Source organism: Crocodylus siamensis, chromosome 6 (assembly GCF_052110815.1).
Source record: "Crocodylus siamensis isolate JL-2025a chromosome 6, ASM5211081v1, whole genome shotgun sequence".
Taxonomy (NCBI): domain Eukaryota; kingdom Metazoa; phylum Chordata; order Crocodylia; family Crocodylidae; genus Crocodylus; species Crocodylus siamensis.
The window spans coordinates 89,473,492-89,490,945 of NC_143400.1; the positions used below are offsets into that span (position 1 = coordinate 89,473,492).

The window sequence follows — 17,454 nt, forward strand, 5'->3', positions numbered from 1 at the left end:
AGAATGTCCCAGTTGGGATCAGGGCCCCTGCTGGACTGGGCAGCCTGCAAGTACAGGAAAGCGCTTGTGGTTTTAAGGTACAAACTGAGAGTCTGGAAGGTGGGACACAGCATACGTACAGATGCACTGGTGCTACGTTGTTAGTGACAGGTCTTACAGAGAGTGAAAGGAAGGACAATGAATGGTTTGTGTCATCTGTTGAACCAAGCACAGTGGCTGCGTTTCATGGATATCATGGCAGAGGCAAATCTTAAAAGGAATAAAGGTATGTGGCAATTGTGTCCATTATAACAGGGGTTGTCCTGTGGGAGCAAGCCTGCGGGTATGTATGGAGGTGCAGGGCTAGGATCACTGGTAGAGCCAAAGGTGGGAATTGGACTAGTGATGGGCAGGGATTCTGCTTTTCTCCAATTTCAAAGAAATCCCTAATTTTCAGTTAAAAAAAAAAGTAACCCCAAATCCACATTTTTCTGTGTTTTTAAATGAAACACTACCAATACATAGATGGTACATGTAGTGGTATTTAATTTTAATTGTGGCAAAATGTGGATTTGGGATTATTTCTTTTAAACTGAAAATTGGCTTTGTTTTTGTTTTCTTTTAAATCCGAGAAAACCAGGATCCCTGGTGATAGGTTACTGGATCAGTTTGGTAGGCTGAGACAAGGTTAGGAAAGTCCAGAAGGGTAGACTTGATGTGGGAATAAAGGGGCATTAATGGAGAAACTCATCCTGGGTCAGTAAAATATGTTTTGGTTTTTCTGTCTCCACTCTTCCCATTGCAGTACCTAGATTTAATAGACCTTAAAGCTGGAAGGGGATGTTATCATCACGTAGCCTGATCTTATTAAAACAGACCATAGAATTCCACTCTGATCCCCACATGGGGCCTATAATGAGCAGCTGAACTGGAGCAAGTATTTTAGAAAGCCATTCAACCCTGATTTGAGGATTAAGTGATGGAAAATGTGCCATACTCCTTAGTAACTGGCACCGCTTTTTGTTTTTGTTTTTTAAAGGCATCTTATTCCTATAGCAGCATTTATAATGTTATGTATTCCATGTATTTCATTACCTGTCCAGCATCAACATGATAAACACTGCCATCCAACAGCAACTAATTAAGAAAGGTCCAGTGGAGGCATAGACCAGCAGTGGTTTGCTGCATCAGAATGAGCTGATGAAGCCAACAGAGCATAGTTGTTTGCATGGAAATAAAGATCCTGCCATGAAAAATGTAGTCGTTTGTCTCCACATGTTTGTACCGCTCTGTCCTCACTGTGATTTAGGCATGCTAACTACAATTCTGGGCTGTGAGCCTGATGTAGCCTTGATGTCCTCTGAACTGAGTCAGATCCATGTAAAAGTTTATTTTTCCCAAGCAAGGTTTTGGATTTTAAAAGCTTGTGAAAAATAAGACTAATGAAAGATGCATCAGAAGCGCATTGTTCATTTTGCCATCAGCATCCTGTGTATTTCTCAGATGAATTAATTGCCTATGAACTGAAGAGGAGAGAGGCAGAAGCTGCTAGGAGACCGCCACCAGAGCTTGTCCGTGCCAGGATCCCATTTAGCGCGTGTCTGCAGGCCTTTTCTGAACCGAACAACGTAGATGACTTCTGGAGCAGTGCCCTTCAAGCAAAATCTGCAGGAGTTAAGTAAGTGGGCAGTTCCATATTAAAAACCAATGTGACACACATGGGAAAAAGATGGTGATGCAGCTGAAGGTAGAGTGGGATAGTGGTGGAGCACATAATATAAAATGTGCAGGTCAACACAAATCTACCCCACCGAGGGCTGTGATGATCCACCGAATGGTAAATAAATAGGTCATATTTGCTTAGCCTGAGGAATGACCTTTTATTTGGATGTTAATAGCAGATGTCATCGCAGATTTTGGGGGGGTTGTATGCCTTGTAGAAAGGTTATTTCTTGATAGCCAGTGTTGCTGACCTTAAAGATAATACCATTTGAAAAATAAAAATACTACTGTGCTCTTGATCAGCTGCACATTCCACCTAATGCCCTACGCATTTAGTCATGTGATTCTTATTTAAAGGAACTGCTCATGTAAGTTCCCACATATAGCACTGAATATTTAACTCCCAGCATTCAGCATAAAGACAGTTTGAATGAGTCTTGAATGTAAGTATAGGTTAGTTCATGGGGTCCCATCCCAGCACCTTACTTCTTGCAGAACTCCTGTTGATCTTTCTGTGGCGGTTCAGAAAGAAGACAAAGGATCAATATTGAACTAGTTTCCATGTCAGGAAAGCAACCATTGCCACTGAACCTTAATCTTTGTGGTTTAAATATGCACTGGATCTTGTGGGATTCACTTTTGCTTGGGAGAATGCAGGAGATCTAATGCTGCCAACCTCTTTCAAGCCAGAAACAATTTGTGTGAGCATGGCTCAGGCACTGCAGTTTGTGTCCTGATGACCTAACTTTCTTGTGTTTCCCAGAACATCTTGTTTTGCTTCGTTTCCTGAGTACTTGGTTGTGCAGATAAAGAAGTTCACCTTTGGTCTGGACTGGATACCCAAGAAGCTTGGTATGTCTCTCGCATGCCTTCCTCCTCCCCATTCAGTTCAGGTTCTTCTAAAAGACGTGGGTACTTTGTTGAGCTCAGTGAAAACCTGGTTTGAGTCTCACATTTGTAATAAAATTCAGTGGCCTCTCCTTTCCTCGTTGAGCTCAACAGAATCCCTGGTTTGCAGAATAAGAAGTCATTTTTCATAACAAAGATGATGGACCCATCAATTAACTGCTTCAAGGAAAATAATCATATTTGTGGCTTGTGTCGGGTTCCCTTCACCGCAGCATGTGACATTCAACATGCTGGAAGGCATTCATAAGCTTTGTCTCTCTATGTGCAGATGTTTCCATAGACATGCCAGACCTACTAGACATCAATCACCTCCGTGCCACAGGCCTCCAGCCAGGAGAAGAGGAACTTCCAGACATTGCTCCACCCATTGTCATCCCTGACGACCCCAAAGGTACTTTCCTCTGTCAGCGGGAACCCTCCAAGTGCCCCCCTTTCCTTTGCCAGACTAGTTAGTCTCTTTTGCTTCACTTCTCTACTGGTGCTTTTGAAGGTGCGTTTTGCCTGCCGTGCTCCAGCAGTTCACACAAAGTGTGATCTGGTACCTGGATTTAGGGTGCATATAGTAGCAAGCTAAGCCAGTGCTCACGCATTATTCAGCGGTGCAGACCATCCACGGCTTCAGTCGATTGATTGGAAATCATGCCATGGCTGCTGCCTTAGCACCTCTTAAGAAGCCTTTACCTGGGGGGGTCACATTCTTTGCAGTAGAATAAATGAACATTTCAGTTCCCATTTTTCACCTTTGCAGCAGGTTGTATTCTTATTCCTGCTTAAAACTTTTTAAGGCATGTAGAAGTAAATTACTCCTAGATAAGTAAGTCTGCTCTAGGACATTAAGTGGCTAGGTTCCCAGCTGACTCCATCATTTGCCCTGTATCCCTTGGTATCAGTAGTAGAATCATTTGTATTGTAATAGCACCTTAGAAGTTCCCGTCACGGATCGGGGTCCACGTGCATCCTGAAAAGCTCCTCCCTGCCCCAGAAGATACATGAGGCCAGATGCAGCCTTTGAGATCAGGGTCCTTTTTTTAGTATCATCAAAACATTGTACTTAAATAGTCCAGGGCCCGAAATAAATAATGTCATCTCAGCCAGCTATGATGGGACCCATGGTTGGTGCCAGAAGCCGAGTGGGACTCTAACCAGATATTTCTTGTGTTTGGAGGACACAATCCTGCAAGAGTTGTGCTAATTATTATTTAAAGTTAGCCTTGATGTAACTATGCCTGAATGGTTTTAGGCTATCTGATCTTTGCCTATCAGTGTCTTGAAGGTTCTGATCTCCTAAGAAGCTTAATACTGAAGTTGTGCAGTAGAGTTCTTGCTGTAGGATCTCAGCCTCTCATTTTTTGAAGGGCTGCTCAGCTCTTCAATCCCAGGCCATCCATTGGCTTGGATGATGCCAAAAATGGGTGGTGGTTGTACTTCAGGAGGTGTGGTACACTTCAAACTGGATGCCTTCATCTATGGCACGAGTGCGGTTAATGCAGAGGAGAACAGCGCTACTAAAGAGAACAGCTCTCCCACTGTACTAGTCTGAAATCCTCTGCTTGCTCATTCCAAACAGCAAGAATTACAATTTTTTATTTGTGTTGCAGTAGAGCATAAAAATCCTAATCAGAGGCTTTACTGTGCTGGGACTGTACAAACGTAGAGCAGAACATCAGTCAGGCTCTTGGTTAGCTCAGCTGTAACATTCAAACTACCACACATGTTTAACACAACGTGATGCTGAAACAATCCTTTTCTATTAGAAGATGTTAGTACCAGGAACCTTAGAGCTAACTTTCTCCCTGCTTTGAGACGGTGAAATACTTTATAGTATTAACGTCATTTGGTTATCCTCTGACCTTGGACACGGATGACTGAAATTTTCTTTATGGTGGCTTGAGCTCTGATGCTTCAATATTTAATGAGTTGCCAGAACAATGCAGCTGTTCTCGTTCCGTAATTGGATTATTTATTTACTTGGATATTAAGCCAAGTGTTTTTACTGCAGTGAGTGCTTTAAATATGGAAGAAAACCAATCCCTGTGTGTATTTTGGTATAAGACTAGAGGCTGCAGAAACATGCAGGCCAATAGTGTTTTTAATTTTGTTCCCCCTCTGAAGATGCTTTACTCGGGGTTTTTGGGCTTCTTTGAAACTTGTGTTTTTCATTTTGGAAGGCTAACTTTGGAGCTGTCAGTTGCTTGTGGCTCTGGTTTTTACAATGAAAATAAAACCACAGAAAGCTGCTACTGACTCATTTTAGCTCTTTTGGTCTCTCCCTGTCCCAGCCCCTGTCTATAAGACTGTGGTGTATACTGTGCTGGGCACTGTCCATGCACACATTTATATTCAGAAAGATCCAGTTTCTCTGCCTGAGACTCTGTAGTCTATAAAAACAAGCTGCATCCAAAAAGATGCTTGGAGAGAGTTGTAGTTAGTGACAGGATGTATAACCCATACCTAGACTTTTCTACATAATATTAGCTATGCCTGACTTTATCCCTCAATCTGTCCATATCTATGGAGCTAGTTTCTTTGGAACCTCTTTGCTTCAACTCCCAGCATTGGTCAAGAGGTTGGCTGTTGTATCAACTTTGGAGATCAAGTGAGTTTTCAGAAGGTCTAGGAAGGAGATGAAAAATATTACTGGCCTGGCATCTCAATTCAGGGAAGATATCAGTGCTAAATTAAGTTTTAGCTGCTCCTGGCTTTTAACTTGCACAGGGAGGAGTAAAACTTCCTAAAGTTATTGTTGCCTAACCATACCTTTCTTCCTCCAGCCTTATGTTTATAGGATTTATATAGGTTTTCAGTTAAAAATGCCTATTTCTAAGTGCATACAAAATATTTTGAGCAAATAAATTGTTCAATTTGGTGAAACTTTATTCACAGCAGTCATGGTGTTCCCACTTTTTAATGGGCCAAGGTCAGCAATCAACCCATTCACTATTAATTTATGGTACTGTGGACGCTGAATGCTAACTTAGTGGGTTACTTTTGTGTCCTTCCAGCAGCATGTGTACGCTGCCTTTAATAATGAGATCAAATGCTTTTGCAAACAATGAGATTGGTCCTTTTTCTCCCTCCCATGTGGAACTTCTTGTAGACTCATTTTTTCCCCTTATTTTGCTTTCTCAATTTCCAGATCACATGATGAACCATTTCATGGAGCGTATGTATCTCATTTTTCTGCTTATCACCTTGTGTTGCTGTTTCAAATGTTCAAAGAAATCAACATGCTGTATAGTTCAGGGAGTGGGCATTGCATAGATACTCATGGAGTTTTTTCCCATGTGCATTTATATATCTATTTGGGGTTGTGTTTCTTTTAACATCCGCTTAAAAGAAGACAGGGGGCAAGGGACAAAACCAGGGCTGGGTGAGGGGCACGAGCAGGGCCAGGGGGCTGTGGGGGAGGAGTGAGGGGCACCAGCAGGACCAGGGTGTTTGTGGGGAGGGAGTGAGGGGCCTTTCATTTTAACCATGGATTTTTGGGTCTTTATCAGAGAATTTGTGACTTTTCGTATCAGAGAATTTGCGACTGTTTATCAGGGAAAACCAGGATTCCTGCTTATCAGCAGCCATTTGGATAAACTTTGCATTCGCTTTTCAAGTGTGTGTGTGTATATATAGGGTGTATATATAGGGCTAGATGGAAAGCACGTTGAAGTTGATGTTAAGGCTTCTTCAACAACAAGGAATAAGTGAGGCATTCATATTGAACAAATATCTAAGGAGCGTGAGCAACAAACTGCCTTCCTTACATGGCGAAATTCACTCCAGTTTGGAGGACTTGTATAAGCAATCTCAACATCTTAAGTAGCAGGTTAAGTGGGAGACCTTGAGCCAACCCTGGACAACCCCAGTCTTTCTCCTGTTGACCTTAGTGGGAGTTTCTCCATAGTCTACAACAGGGAGCTAAGTAATGTGTTGATTAATATTTACTAGGTTGGAAATTGTTAACCAATATCTATGCAGACAAGATGACCAAAGAGCACAGTCATTTCTATATGGAAGGTTATATTAGTGAGAGTGGTTATAGCTGCACTTTTATTTACAATTAAACTATTGTATCAGCACTGTGCTCCTCACTGAATTGATGTTCCAGGCACCCCTGACATTAATGCCTGAAATTAAAGGGCCCAGAGGGGTTGGCACATCAGTGGTGAGTGATCCTGGTTCCTGTAAATACAGTGCCTCCTCAGAATAAAGGCTAGTGTGTAAATTATTAAGATCAAAGTTTACAAGTAAATCTCTAATTACTGGTATAGTGCTTTGCCCAGACTTTGTTTTTTAAATGCATTGTTTACTGCAGTGTTAATACAATGGAAGTGATGTATGCCATCTGACAGAATATACAACACCCTATAGGATAAAGCTTGGTTTGACCTTTTATGCTGGAGCATATTTTCTTGTAGTGCCAGATATCGATGATTCTTCAGTGATGCAACTAGCGGAGATGGGCTTCCCACTGGAAGCATGTCGGAAAGCTGTTTATTATACTGGCAACTTGGGTGCAGAGGTGGCTTTCAACTGGATCATTGCACACATGGAAGAACCAGGTCAGTAATCTCAAGGGTGTGGATGTGGTTTTTGTTCTGCTGTGCATCTCGCTTGGGTCAGTACGTATTGTGCCAATTTGGTGGAAAAAAATAACCGATGTCCCCATAACAACCAGCGAACACAAACCTGGCCTTTTCCTAATCTGTTGCCATGTTGGTGTAAACTGTTGCTGTAAGCCTGACACACAACCCCATTCAATTGAACATTTATGGGGCACCTGTTGCCTGGAGAATGCACAGCAGACCCCAGTTGAACCAGAAGTATCCAGCCGCTAATAATAGAGAAGCTGATGCTGGAAACCATGGAGGGTCTGTTGCTCTTTGCATGTGTCTAGAGCTGGGGATTCAGCCATGTTTATGGCAACTATGGGTTGATCCTGGGTTGCTCATTTGGCTTCAGTATTATGTGGGTTCACACCCTTGCAGCCTGGCTGCAGTGGTTTCATGCTCTATGCTGAGTTGCTCCTGGTGGGCCTACAGGGGAGAATCGTGCATGCGTTCTGCCCATTGAAATGAATTCCACACCAGTACAATGGCTCTTCTTGACTCTGGCATGTTGATTGATGGCTTTGCCGGTTCCACGAAGAAAAAAAGTTAACTGATAAATGTTTGTCTGTTCCAGACTTTGCCGAGCCGCTCATTATACCTGGTTTTGGAGGAGTTGCTGCCACTGGAGCAGCTGGTTTAGGGGTCATTGGGTTAGATAACCAACCTCCAGAAGAGATGGTAGCTATTGTCGTCTCCATGGGCTTCCAGAGGAATGTAGCTATTCAGGCACTAAAGGCAACAGTGAGTTCCCTGGTTTATCGGAAGAACTTCTAAGTTTTTTTTTAGCATGTGAAGGTAGGGAAACCTTTGAAGCATGCATATGGAGGAATTCAGATTTGGCAGTGGGTGAGGAACAAGGAGATGGCATGCTTCAGGCAAGGTTAACTCCCAAGATAAGTGATGGGAAGGGAAGGGCATATAAGTTTTGGATGGATGCTCATTTTAATGTAACCCCAAGGGGGAAGGTAAGGAAAACATGGCTTTTTCATGTTGGGTGCTTGAGAGTATTTTATGAGCCCCCCTATGAACTCCCCCCCTCTGGGGTGTTTTTAGGAGGGTTACAATCCTAGTCACCTGTCTGTGATCTACAGTTGTCTAGGGACAAGGGGTCTTGGTGCCGCCAAAGGACCCTGGCCATAAGGGGAGGAAAGGGCTCATTCTGGGTCCTGGAGGAAACACTCTTCCTTTTTCTGTTTCTGTTCCCTGCCTCTTCATATATACCTATAATTTCTAATTCCAGTTGTTCCCAGGACCCCTGGCCATGGGCTAGGCCCCCATTGTAGGCTCTGTATAAACACAGGACAGTCCCTCCTGCCCCAGGCTTCTTGCAATTGAGATGGTTACCTGAACTAACAAAATATGTAACTGGGGGGCTTTTGTAACTGCCCTGCACATAACTGGATAAGGGGTAACTTTTGTTTGAACAAAGGTTTACATATTACTATCATGTTGATTTTCAAAAGGACAGAAAGGTGTGAGCTGAATTTACTTTAAAGCATTTATTTGGACAGTGATCCCAGCCCCCACCATTTCTTTATGGAGGACTAGGGAGAAATAATGCACTTAACACTGGCTCCAGCTAACTACTGTAATGATTTATATGACCAATAGAGCCATGTTGTGCATCAAATACGACTTTAAAAGCCTGTGCATGTAAATGAACGCTGATGTCCTGTATAGTGCAGCCCCTTGTCATTACTAGCAACACCAGATACAACTCTGAGCATGGCATCATTCAGCAAGTGTGGTACTGATGATGCTGCAGGGAATCATTAAGCATTAAATGAATCCAATTATAGACTGAGGTCAGGAGACTTGCAGAGTGCCTGCTGAATATGCATCTTCATAGAGGCAGCTTGTGTTGCTCAAACGGACCAAATGCTACTGAACGTGCTCCGCTTACTTAAGGATCAGTGTGTGTACAGCAGTTGCAATGCTAGCGAGAGTGCTAATGACTGACGTTTTGCTCATTTGACTGCCAGAATAATAATTTGGAGCGTGCACTGGACTGGATCTTCAGTCACCCTGAGCCTGAGGAAGAGAGCGAGACAGCTTCAGATGTGATGTATATGGAGAATAATGCTAATGCCAACATCCTCGCAGAGGCAGGTTCAGAGGGGCCCAGGGTCAGAGATGGGTCTGGAAGTAAGTTTTCCTTGCTAGTTCATGGATGTGTTCCTAGAACTCCTCCTTCTCTTTCACCACATGGTTAGCATGGGGTCCCAACAACTTACTTTTAGGTCCTGTCTGTGCCACTGAGTTGTGTGTAGCTCTGGCAAACCATATTATTTCTTCTGAGTCTTAGTTTCGCAGTTTAGGAGTAAAATGGCACAGGGGTTGCACTGTTGTAAGGATACTGTAGTTTTCTGGTTTAGATTTGCTTTTGTAGGCAGGGACTTGGAAAAGGTTGGATTCTGCCTCCAAAAAGGGCAGGAAAATTCAGGTAGACCTCTTAGGATCTGTCTGGTTGACTACAATAAGCCATGTGATCTTGTATTGGGATTGGTTTGTCATAAGACCATAAGAACTTCCACTTACTGGGTCAGATTGTAAGTCTAGCTTGCCCAGCATCCTATCATGTAGTGGCAGATAATGGATGCTGAAGGGGAGAGTGAGCAGGGTATGTGACCTGCCCCTTTCCCACTTGCAGGCTGCAGCATTTAAGGTCTAGGAAGTTCTGATTGGGGGGTGGGGGGCCCTGACTCTCAATAGCTACATCAACACCTTTCCTCCAAAAAATTGTCCAATCCCTTTTTGAATTGGTTGGAACAGAGTGCCACTTCATGGGAAACTTATTCCCCCTGGATCGCTGCATAACTTCACTGAACCAAAATATCCCATCATCGTAGCAAAAGGATTGTTTGGGTACAGGCACACGGCACAGTTACACCAGGCATAAGACGAGACCGAAAACTGTTTAAATATGCAGCTGCCTACAGTAGGTGCTATTATGGTGTCTCACCATTGGATTGGATAGCAAGAAAACCAATAATGACCTACTTGCATTGAGCAAAGGGCAGGTATGCTGGGGGTAAAACTGAGTTGAGTTGCAGACGTGACCCATCCACTGCCGTAACTTATACAGCCACTGCTTACACTCCAAAGGTTAACTTTGCCCAGGGCAGTGATTTCCACCAATACAGAGCTGGGTGTTGTATGTCTGCTCTATCTTTACAGTGTGGAAAAGGCAAGTTATACTACTGGAAACACGTTGTGTGTCTGCATCCTGGCTGTTCTAATTTTCCTCCTTTTGGTCTCAGAAAGGAAAATAATTAAAAGTCCAAGCCTGGAGAAATGAGTTGCCTAAAAGCCAGTCAAACTTAGGATTCTGCTGCTGTTACAAACAGCTCGAGCAGCTTCACTCCTGAAGTCTGCCAGAAGTTTTGGTTGACGTATATAAATATGATAATCCATTTAAGAGGTTTTGTTACCCTACATATAATATACCCGTGTGCTACTTAATCGATTTTTTTTCTGTAATGGGTCTCCTCCAAGGATGTCGTTATTCTCAGAAGTAATGGAGCTAAGTAAACCACAAGATGGAGCTCTTGTACAGAAGCCAAAGAACGTTAAGTAGGCAACGAACAATCCTCTATCTAAAAAGCCCCGATTTACACACAGTAAAGATGAGCACAGTGCTCATCTTAGGATACTGAGGAGCAATTAGTATTTCTCCTGCTAAAGGACTTCAGTGACCCTAGCTAGTAGCTGTCATGTGTATGGTCGATGCCCCTTTTCCCTCTGTCCTTCAGTCTACCTTTGCTGTAATACATCTTTTTAAAATTGTCTAAACGCATCAAATATCCTTCTGATTCTATTATAGTTTTTTAATAAGGGCATTTATTTCCCTGCAACAGTTAGAAATGTTACCACTGTAAAGGGCAGCCCAGTTTATCCTAATGTCATGAGCAAGGTGGATTATATTTGCACAGCAGAATTGTAGGGTGACAACAGTGAAGATTTTCTGCATAATTAGACTCTGGAGTATGTGAGGCTATTGGAAATCTGGAGTTCTGATCATGTGCTGTGACATTGTGAAAAGGGTCTCAATTTTTGCATCAAAGCTCAGACCGTTCCCAGGTCCAGTTCTTTTTTGCTTTGGTGGCATTTACACTGCACTGTATAAGCGAAGGTGGAGCAAAACACAGATGTCTTTTCATTAATTATCTTAAAAAATAGCCCTTCCAGGACTCCCAAGTCATAGCATTCTGTATTTTATGCTGGAAACTTTCACTTGTTCCTATCCAAGGGCTTCTGCAAAATTTTCAGGACTGTGAAGATGATTAGCTGTTCAAGCCAAGAGCCATGGACTGAGTTTCAAAGGCTGTTCTAGGATGTAGACTCTCCCTTTCATTTGATTTACAGGGGATCAACCTTTCGCATTCATGAGCGTTAGCTGATTTGCGTGTAGAGTGAACCGCTAGCCTTTGCCAAAGAGGCATCGAGGTGGAGTGACACAGGGCTGAAATCCATACCTTCACTCTAGCCACTTTATCTTTCATTGACTTTTGTCATACTCATAGGCGTAAGCTGTATTCAGACTGTTTTGGGCACAGACCTGTATCTATCTGGGTGGTGTTATTGTTTGACAGAGAAGACAAGTTATACATATGAATGTGGGAGTCTGTTGATCACGTAATAAGTTTGTTTTGGGATGCAGAGAGTGAATTAGACATGACAAAGCTTATCTGTGCTAAAAGAGACATGTGTCCATTAGCTCTGTGTTGCATTGAAAGATTGACACTGATCATCTTCCTTTTCTTGTGCAGGATATGAGCTCTTTGGATTCATCAGTCACATGGGAACATCCACGATGAGTGGTCACTATGTTTGTCATCTGAAAAAGGAAGGCAGGTAAGTGGTTTTAGGAAAGGAAGAATTGGTTTCTGGCTGACAGGCACCTTCTGCATGGTGTGTGTCCTTGCAGATTGGGGCATGCATTCCTTGTGTGTGTTATCAGACAACCCCCTTCTGTGGTTCCTTTTGGTGGCATGAAGATAATGACTGTCCTATAGATTGACTGACAGACAACTTGGCGGTTTTCTTTTTAATTGACGTATTTGTCCATGCTGTGGTTGCTCTAATCTGGTCTGGCTACTGGACTGATATGGAAGTGGGAATCTGTTATATGTATAGCCCTTCCTTTCCAATTGTACAGAGAGCACTCTGTGAGTTGAGCTCAATCTGGTCTTTGCTTATCTTAGGTTAAAGAAGGAAAGTACTAACTCATCTGCTTACTGCCTCTGGATAGCTTGCTTATATGTTGTATCCAGCTCCACTCTCTTGTCCTTGAAATGCCAGTAACCTCACTGTATTGGGTATTTGTAGTGTTGGGGTTTCCATAATACAAATTAACTTTTTCTCCAGCAATGGGGAATGCTGTTTGGTCTGCATTTTCACCATCCTGTGTCCTCCCTCTTTTCCTAATTCGTGGACCTGTGAAGAAGACTGCTTCCTCGGTCCTTTCATTGTTTTTATTGTCCCTTGCGTCGTTTACATTTAACTTCTCAGTTTCTTGGCCAAGATATCTGGGAAGGCTTGGTACGGTCTCAGCGCTGTATCAAGGGACTACATGACATCACAGAAGGATGCTCACCTTCCTGTTTTCCTTTCAGATGGGTGATCTACAATGACCTTAAAGTCTGTGCCTCAGAACGACCTCCCAAAGACCTGGGCTACATTTACTTCTACCACAGGATACCAAGTTAGGCCTCAAATACATTACTTGGCCTTAAGAAGCCATAAGCCTTTTTAATCTGCCAAAAAGTGTTTAGAAAATTAAAAACAAACAAACAAAAAACACTCCACCTTGGACTGCCAAAAAGCAAAGGAAAACATGGGATATTTATAGTTTATTTAAAAACAAAACACAACAAAAAAACCAGTCATTTGATGCCTTCTTCAGTGCTAGTGGGGAAATTTCTATTGGGTGATGATGTACTGTAGGTTGTTTTAAATTTATATACGTTAAAGGGTAATTTAAAACCCTTCAGATCGCTGGTGGGATTGCAGCCAGCTTACAGAGAATGTGAATGTTTCCTGATCAAACACAACAGCCCAATTCCTGCCTCATGGCTCAGCTGTGTCCTGCGAAGATCTGCGGGGACGTGTCTTTCTATCGTAGTAGCTGGCCACTGCTTTCAACTGGGGAGTCCGGACAGGTTATGGAAATCAGACTTGTCTTTGCCTCATCTTGAGTTGGAGGGGGGAGCCATTCTCCAAAGCAGAGCATGCCTCGGGCATGACCTTATGCTTCATCACGATGAGAAAAATGTAGCATACATCTATGAGAATGTCGTGACTCAGAATATTTTGTTTTTTGCCTTTTTTGATGCTTGAAATGAAGACAGACCCATGACGTATGGGGAAAGCTGTCATTGTATAAAGCACTGACCAGGGATTATGCCAAATAATAATGGTGGGTTGTATCTGATTTTATGGATGTATCTGATTTTAGTTGGGGAGTTACATCATCGTGAAATCCTCTTGCCTTCTTAAGTTCTTCCACAGGATTCAGGTTTGGAAATGGCTAACAGCAAGCAGGCTGGTTCAGCACCTAAGTCCAAACTACTCTGGATGTGCAAGCACCTGTTTCCTTCCGATCTAGTTAAACAAGGGCTAACGCCCCTTTTTACCTGTTGCAAAGCATTTTGCTCTGGTACCAATGATCCTCCAGCTGAAATTGGCTCCATAACAAAATGCTTGCAGTGTAATTCTGTTTGCTGCCAAAGGTTGTTTAATTATTTAAATTGCATCCAGGGGTAGAAGCAATTGCTTGGTAAAGTAGCTGATTTATTGATTTATTTTATTTTTTTTCCATTTTAGATTCTTAATGATGTATGAACTTTCTCAAAACTTGCCAACACACTGATAAGCTGATTTCCTCCATGAACACCTTTTAGAAAAGGTTTTGGAGGAAGGAGGTGGCCATTTCTTCTTCTATTTTTAAAAAAATCATTTATTTTGGTTTGAACCGCAGGCAAGAATTTATTTGAAATCATGGGCCGTGTGGGGTTTTTTAATTGTTATTAGATTTTATTTTTGGGAAAAATTACAGCAGTGAATAAGCAACTTTTTTAAGATATCCGAAAACTTTATTTCATCATACGTTTGCTACTGCTGAGAAACAGTTGGCAAATTGCCTCTTGTAACCCTACAGATCCCACAAAGTAAATGGGAACAGTCAAAAGAGTCCTCCTTGCAGGGTGAAGGAGAGGCAAGGAAATGTCATTACATCTTTGCTGCTGCTAATTCTGCAAGTGTAATAGCAAAATACAGGGAATTAGACACGACCAAAGGGGCACTGGATTAAAGACTGTGGTTATAACTAGGGCTTTTTAACATCTGTGGAAAAACTGTTCTCTGTACTAGAACAACCTTGTGTACATTAAGCAGCGTTGTTAGACAGGCCCTGTTCTTTGGGCTGGCCCCTGATCTGAAAAGCTAGACTAGGTATAGGGAGGAAATGATGCCCAATCACTGGGAAAGCTCCTGCTATTTAGCACCCTTGCAGGCTCCCTAGAATGGTGTTCTGCTGTGTTAACAAGTGGCTCTCGTGAAATTTTGCTGCTTCATAGTTTATTAAGCAGTTGGCCATGGACAAATACAAATTGGCAGCAAATCAACTTCTCACTATATTTGGGATATTTGCCTTTCATTAGAGAATGCAGATTTTGAAAATTGTATCAGCAAACTGATCAGTGGCGCTAGCCTGTGCCGAAAGCGGGGGGGGAAGAAAGGAGGAAACTTCCTGTTTTATTTGTACTTTTTCTTTCCTACAGATCCCTTTTTGTGCCCATTTATGTTTCAAGCAAGTGGAACACTGCAGCCACCTCCTCTGCCTCATGAACTTAAAGGGCTATTTATAAACCAGCAAGGTCTGGCATGGCTAACCTTTTTATTTAAAGACCTTAGCTAAGTAACAGACAATAGAGGCTTTACCATGTTCATCACCGAACTGACAAATGGCACGTCTCCCAGGAATAAGAATAGAATGTGAACTTCCTCAAACCATTTACCTGTATATATACATAGCTAGAACTGGAAAGACTGTGGATGTGATATATTTTTCATATCAGCAACAGGCAAGAATCTGGGAAAGAGAAGTTAAAAAGGAGGGGAAAAAACAAAGAACTGGCCACATAGGTGCATTTTTAGCTTCTGGAAACCTTTCAGTGCAAGATTTCTTCATCATGTTTGCATGTAGTTAAAAGTGGGTCAAGAGTGCAGGATATACGAAAGGAAAAAGGCTGAAGGACTTTTGAAAATGTTGGTTTGAAAATGCTTGGAAGTTTTCCAGCCATTTGTGTGTGTTTTTGTCACCCTTTGCTTGGATGATCAGTGTACCATGTGAAAGAGGATAAAGCCAAAGGAGAAGAGCCGCATTGGTACATCCCAATGCAAAAACCTGATTGTGGAACCGAGAGGTATTCCTGCTAGATGCATGTAAAACCATGCTCATCTCCAAGCACGTAGATGGTCTCGCTGATGTGAATGGGACCGTTCCAAGTGCTGATCCTGCAAATGTGCCTAAGTGCTTTGTTGGATCAGGGCCTTGGTGAACAACTTGAAAACTGGTGAAGGGAGGGTCAGTGTCTGTGGTTACAGTTGGATTGCAGTTACCACTGCAAGGTTTTTCTAATTGTATCATGAGCTTCTTTAGACAAATGGGTGAGAAGAAAATCTCACTGAGCGTCAGAAGGCAAATTATTTAATCTTTTGAATAGGGTGAGCCAAGAGGCAAAAACCAACCTTTTTTGTTTCTAGAGCTGTCTGTACATTTTTGAACAATGGTTTGGGGGTGGGATAAAGGAGCTGGGGGGAAGGGGGAAGAAGGAAAAACCTTTTAATATTTCTTTCCCTATCTCACTTTACTTCTAGTGTGTAGGTACTCGTGTGGTTCACGATCTTCTCTCTCCAAGGCAGAGGTCGAATGGGGTTCTTAGATCACTTTACCTTGTTGCTTACAAATAAGATAAAATATGAGAAAAATCAAAACCCTCAGGCTACTTTAGGAGTCTTTTTGAACTGGATTCTCCTGTTGCTATACCAGTTCCAGGTTGGCGTAATACTGCTGAAGTCAGCAGAGTTACTCCTGCTTTACACTGGTGTAACTAAACTGGGCCAGATTCACAGGCGGTGACAACTTCACTGGGATGCAGGAGGACAAACTGAGGACATGGGTGTGCACTGGTCATCTTTGCGGTGTTTAGAAACAGGCCTTCAGCTCGTTCCTCTGGTTTTCCATCCTGGTGGCAGTCTTCTTTGTTTTCTCTGGTATTTGACTTCAGGTGCATTGAAAGACTATGCAAAACATGTCATAACTGGATATGCCTTTTTATTTTCTTCCCCTCCCCCTTAGCAAATTCAGTCAATTTCTGTCAAATCTTTTGAGGCTTTACTGTTGTATCTTGGAAGTGTTTGTACTGGTTTATTTTGCACCATGGAGAATGGTTTGCTTGAAGCACTGATAACGTTTTGGAGCATACTTGTCTGAGATGAGAAGAGATGAATGACATTGTTGCAGCTGTTTTAAATTAAAAAAATATTCTCACACCTTGGCCATCCTGTTGCCTTTTTGCTGCTCTCCTCTTTACAGTCTCAAGCAGAATTAACCAAGCAGCTTTCTGTGTTACTTTGCCTCAATTTATTTTTATTTGGCGTTTGTTCTTAAAAACTCTAGTATCTGGAACTAAGCAGTTTTAGGGAAATCTCCTTTATGAAAGAAGAATAATTTCCAGCATTTGCAGTTGCTGAGAGAAGCTTGCCAACGTGACGTGAGTATGCCCCAATGATTCAGAGACGAGTTCATTGGGGCAAAGTTGAAACCTGTTACTGTTTTAAAAACAAACACACGATTTTTGATAAGTTGGGATTGGCGATACTGATATTTTTGTATAAACTCCTTCCACGGGGTTAGAGGTTAAGCTTTGTGTTTTCACCTCTTCAATCCATTTGAGAGATTAGATTTGCTTTACTTCAAAGAACAAGTGGTTTTGCTGGGGTGTCTCCCACCCAAACAGCATAGGTCTAATGGGACTTTACTGCTAGATGTGGGGATAGGCCTTAATGTGGCTCTGATCTAGCTGTCCCTACAAAAGCACATGATAGCGCATTGGAGCATGGATGTGAGCAGTGGATCCCTAATTACACAGAACTGACCGGGCAACTTCCCTCAAATGAATGCGCTGTATTTGGTGACAGTCAGGACTGAGAAAAAGTGTGATTTAGTGGTTATGGGGCT

The 17,454-nt window shown here is 42.4% G+C and overlaps 1 protein-coding gene across 1 annotated transcript in view; it reads left to right on the forward strand.

Moving 5' to 3' along the window:
• USP13 (ubiquitin specific peptidase 13) overlaps positions 1-16,766 on the forward strand; it is a 71,549-nt gene extending 54,783 nt beyond the window's left edge. The window contains exons 13-21 of the mRNA XM_090050602.1: positions 1,483-1,657; positions 2,465-2,553; positions 2,879-3,001; positions 5,747-5,773; positions 7,020-7,163; positions 7,786-7,952; positions 9,194-9,356; positions 11,981-12,065; positions 12,827-16,766. Of these exons, the coding sequence (XP_089906728.1) occupies positions 1,483-1,657; positions 2,465-2,553; positions 2,879-3,001; positions 5,747-5,773; positions 7,020-7,163; positions 7,786-7,952; positions 9,194-9,356; positions 11,981-12,065; positions 12,827-12,920 (1,067 nt within the window). The 3' untranslated portion in view covers positions 12,921-16,766. The remainder of the gene's footprint in view (positions 1-1,482; positions 1,658-2,464; positions 2,554-2,878; positions 3,002-5,746; positions 5,774-7,019; positions 7,164-7,785; positions 7,953-9,193; positions 9,357-11,980; positions 12,066-12,826) is intronic.
• Positions 16,767-17,454: the final 688 nt, after the last annotated feature.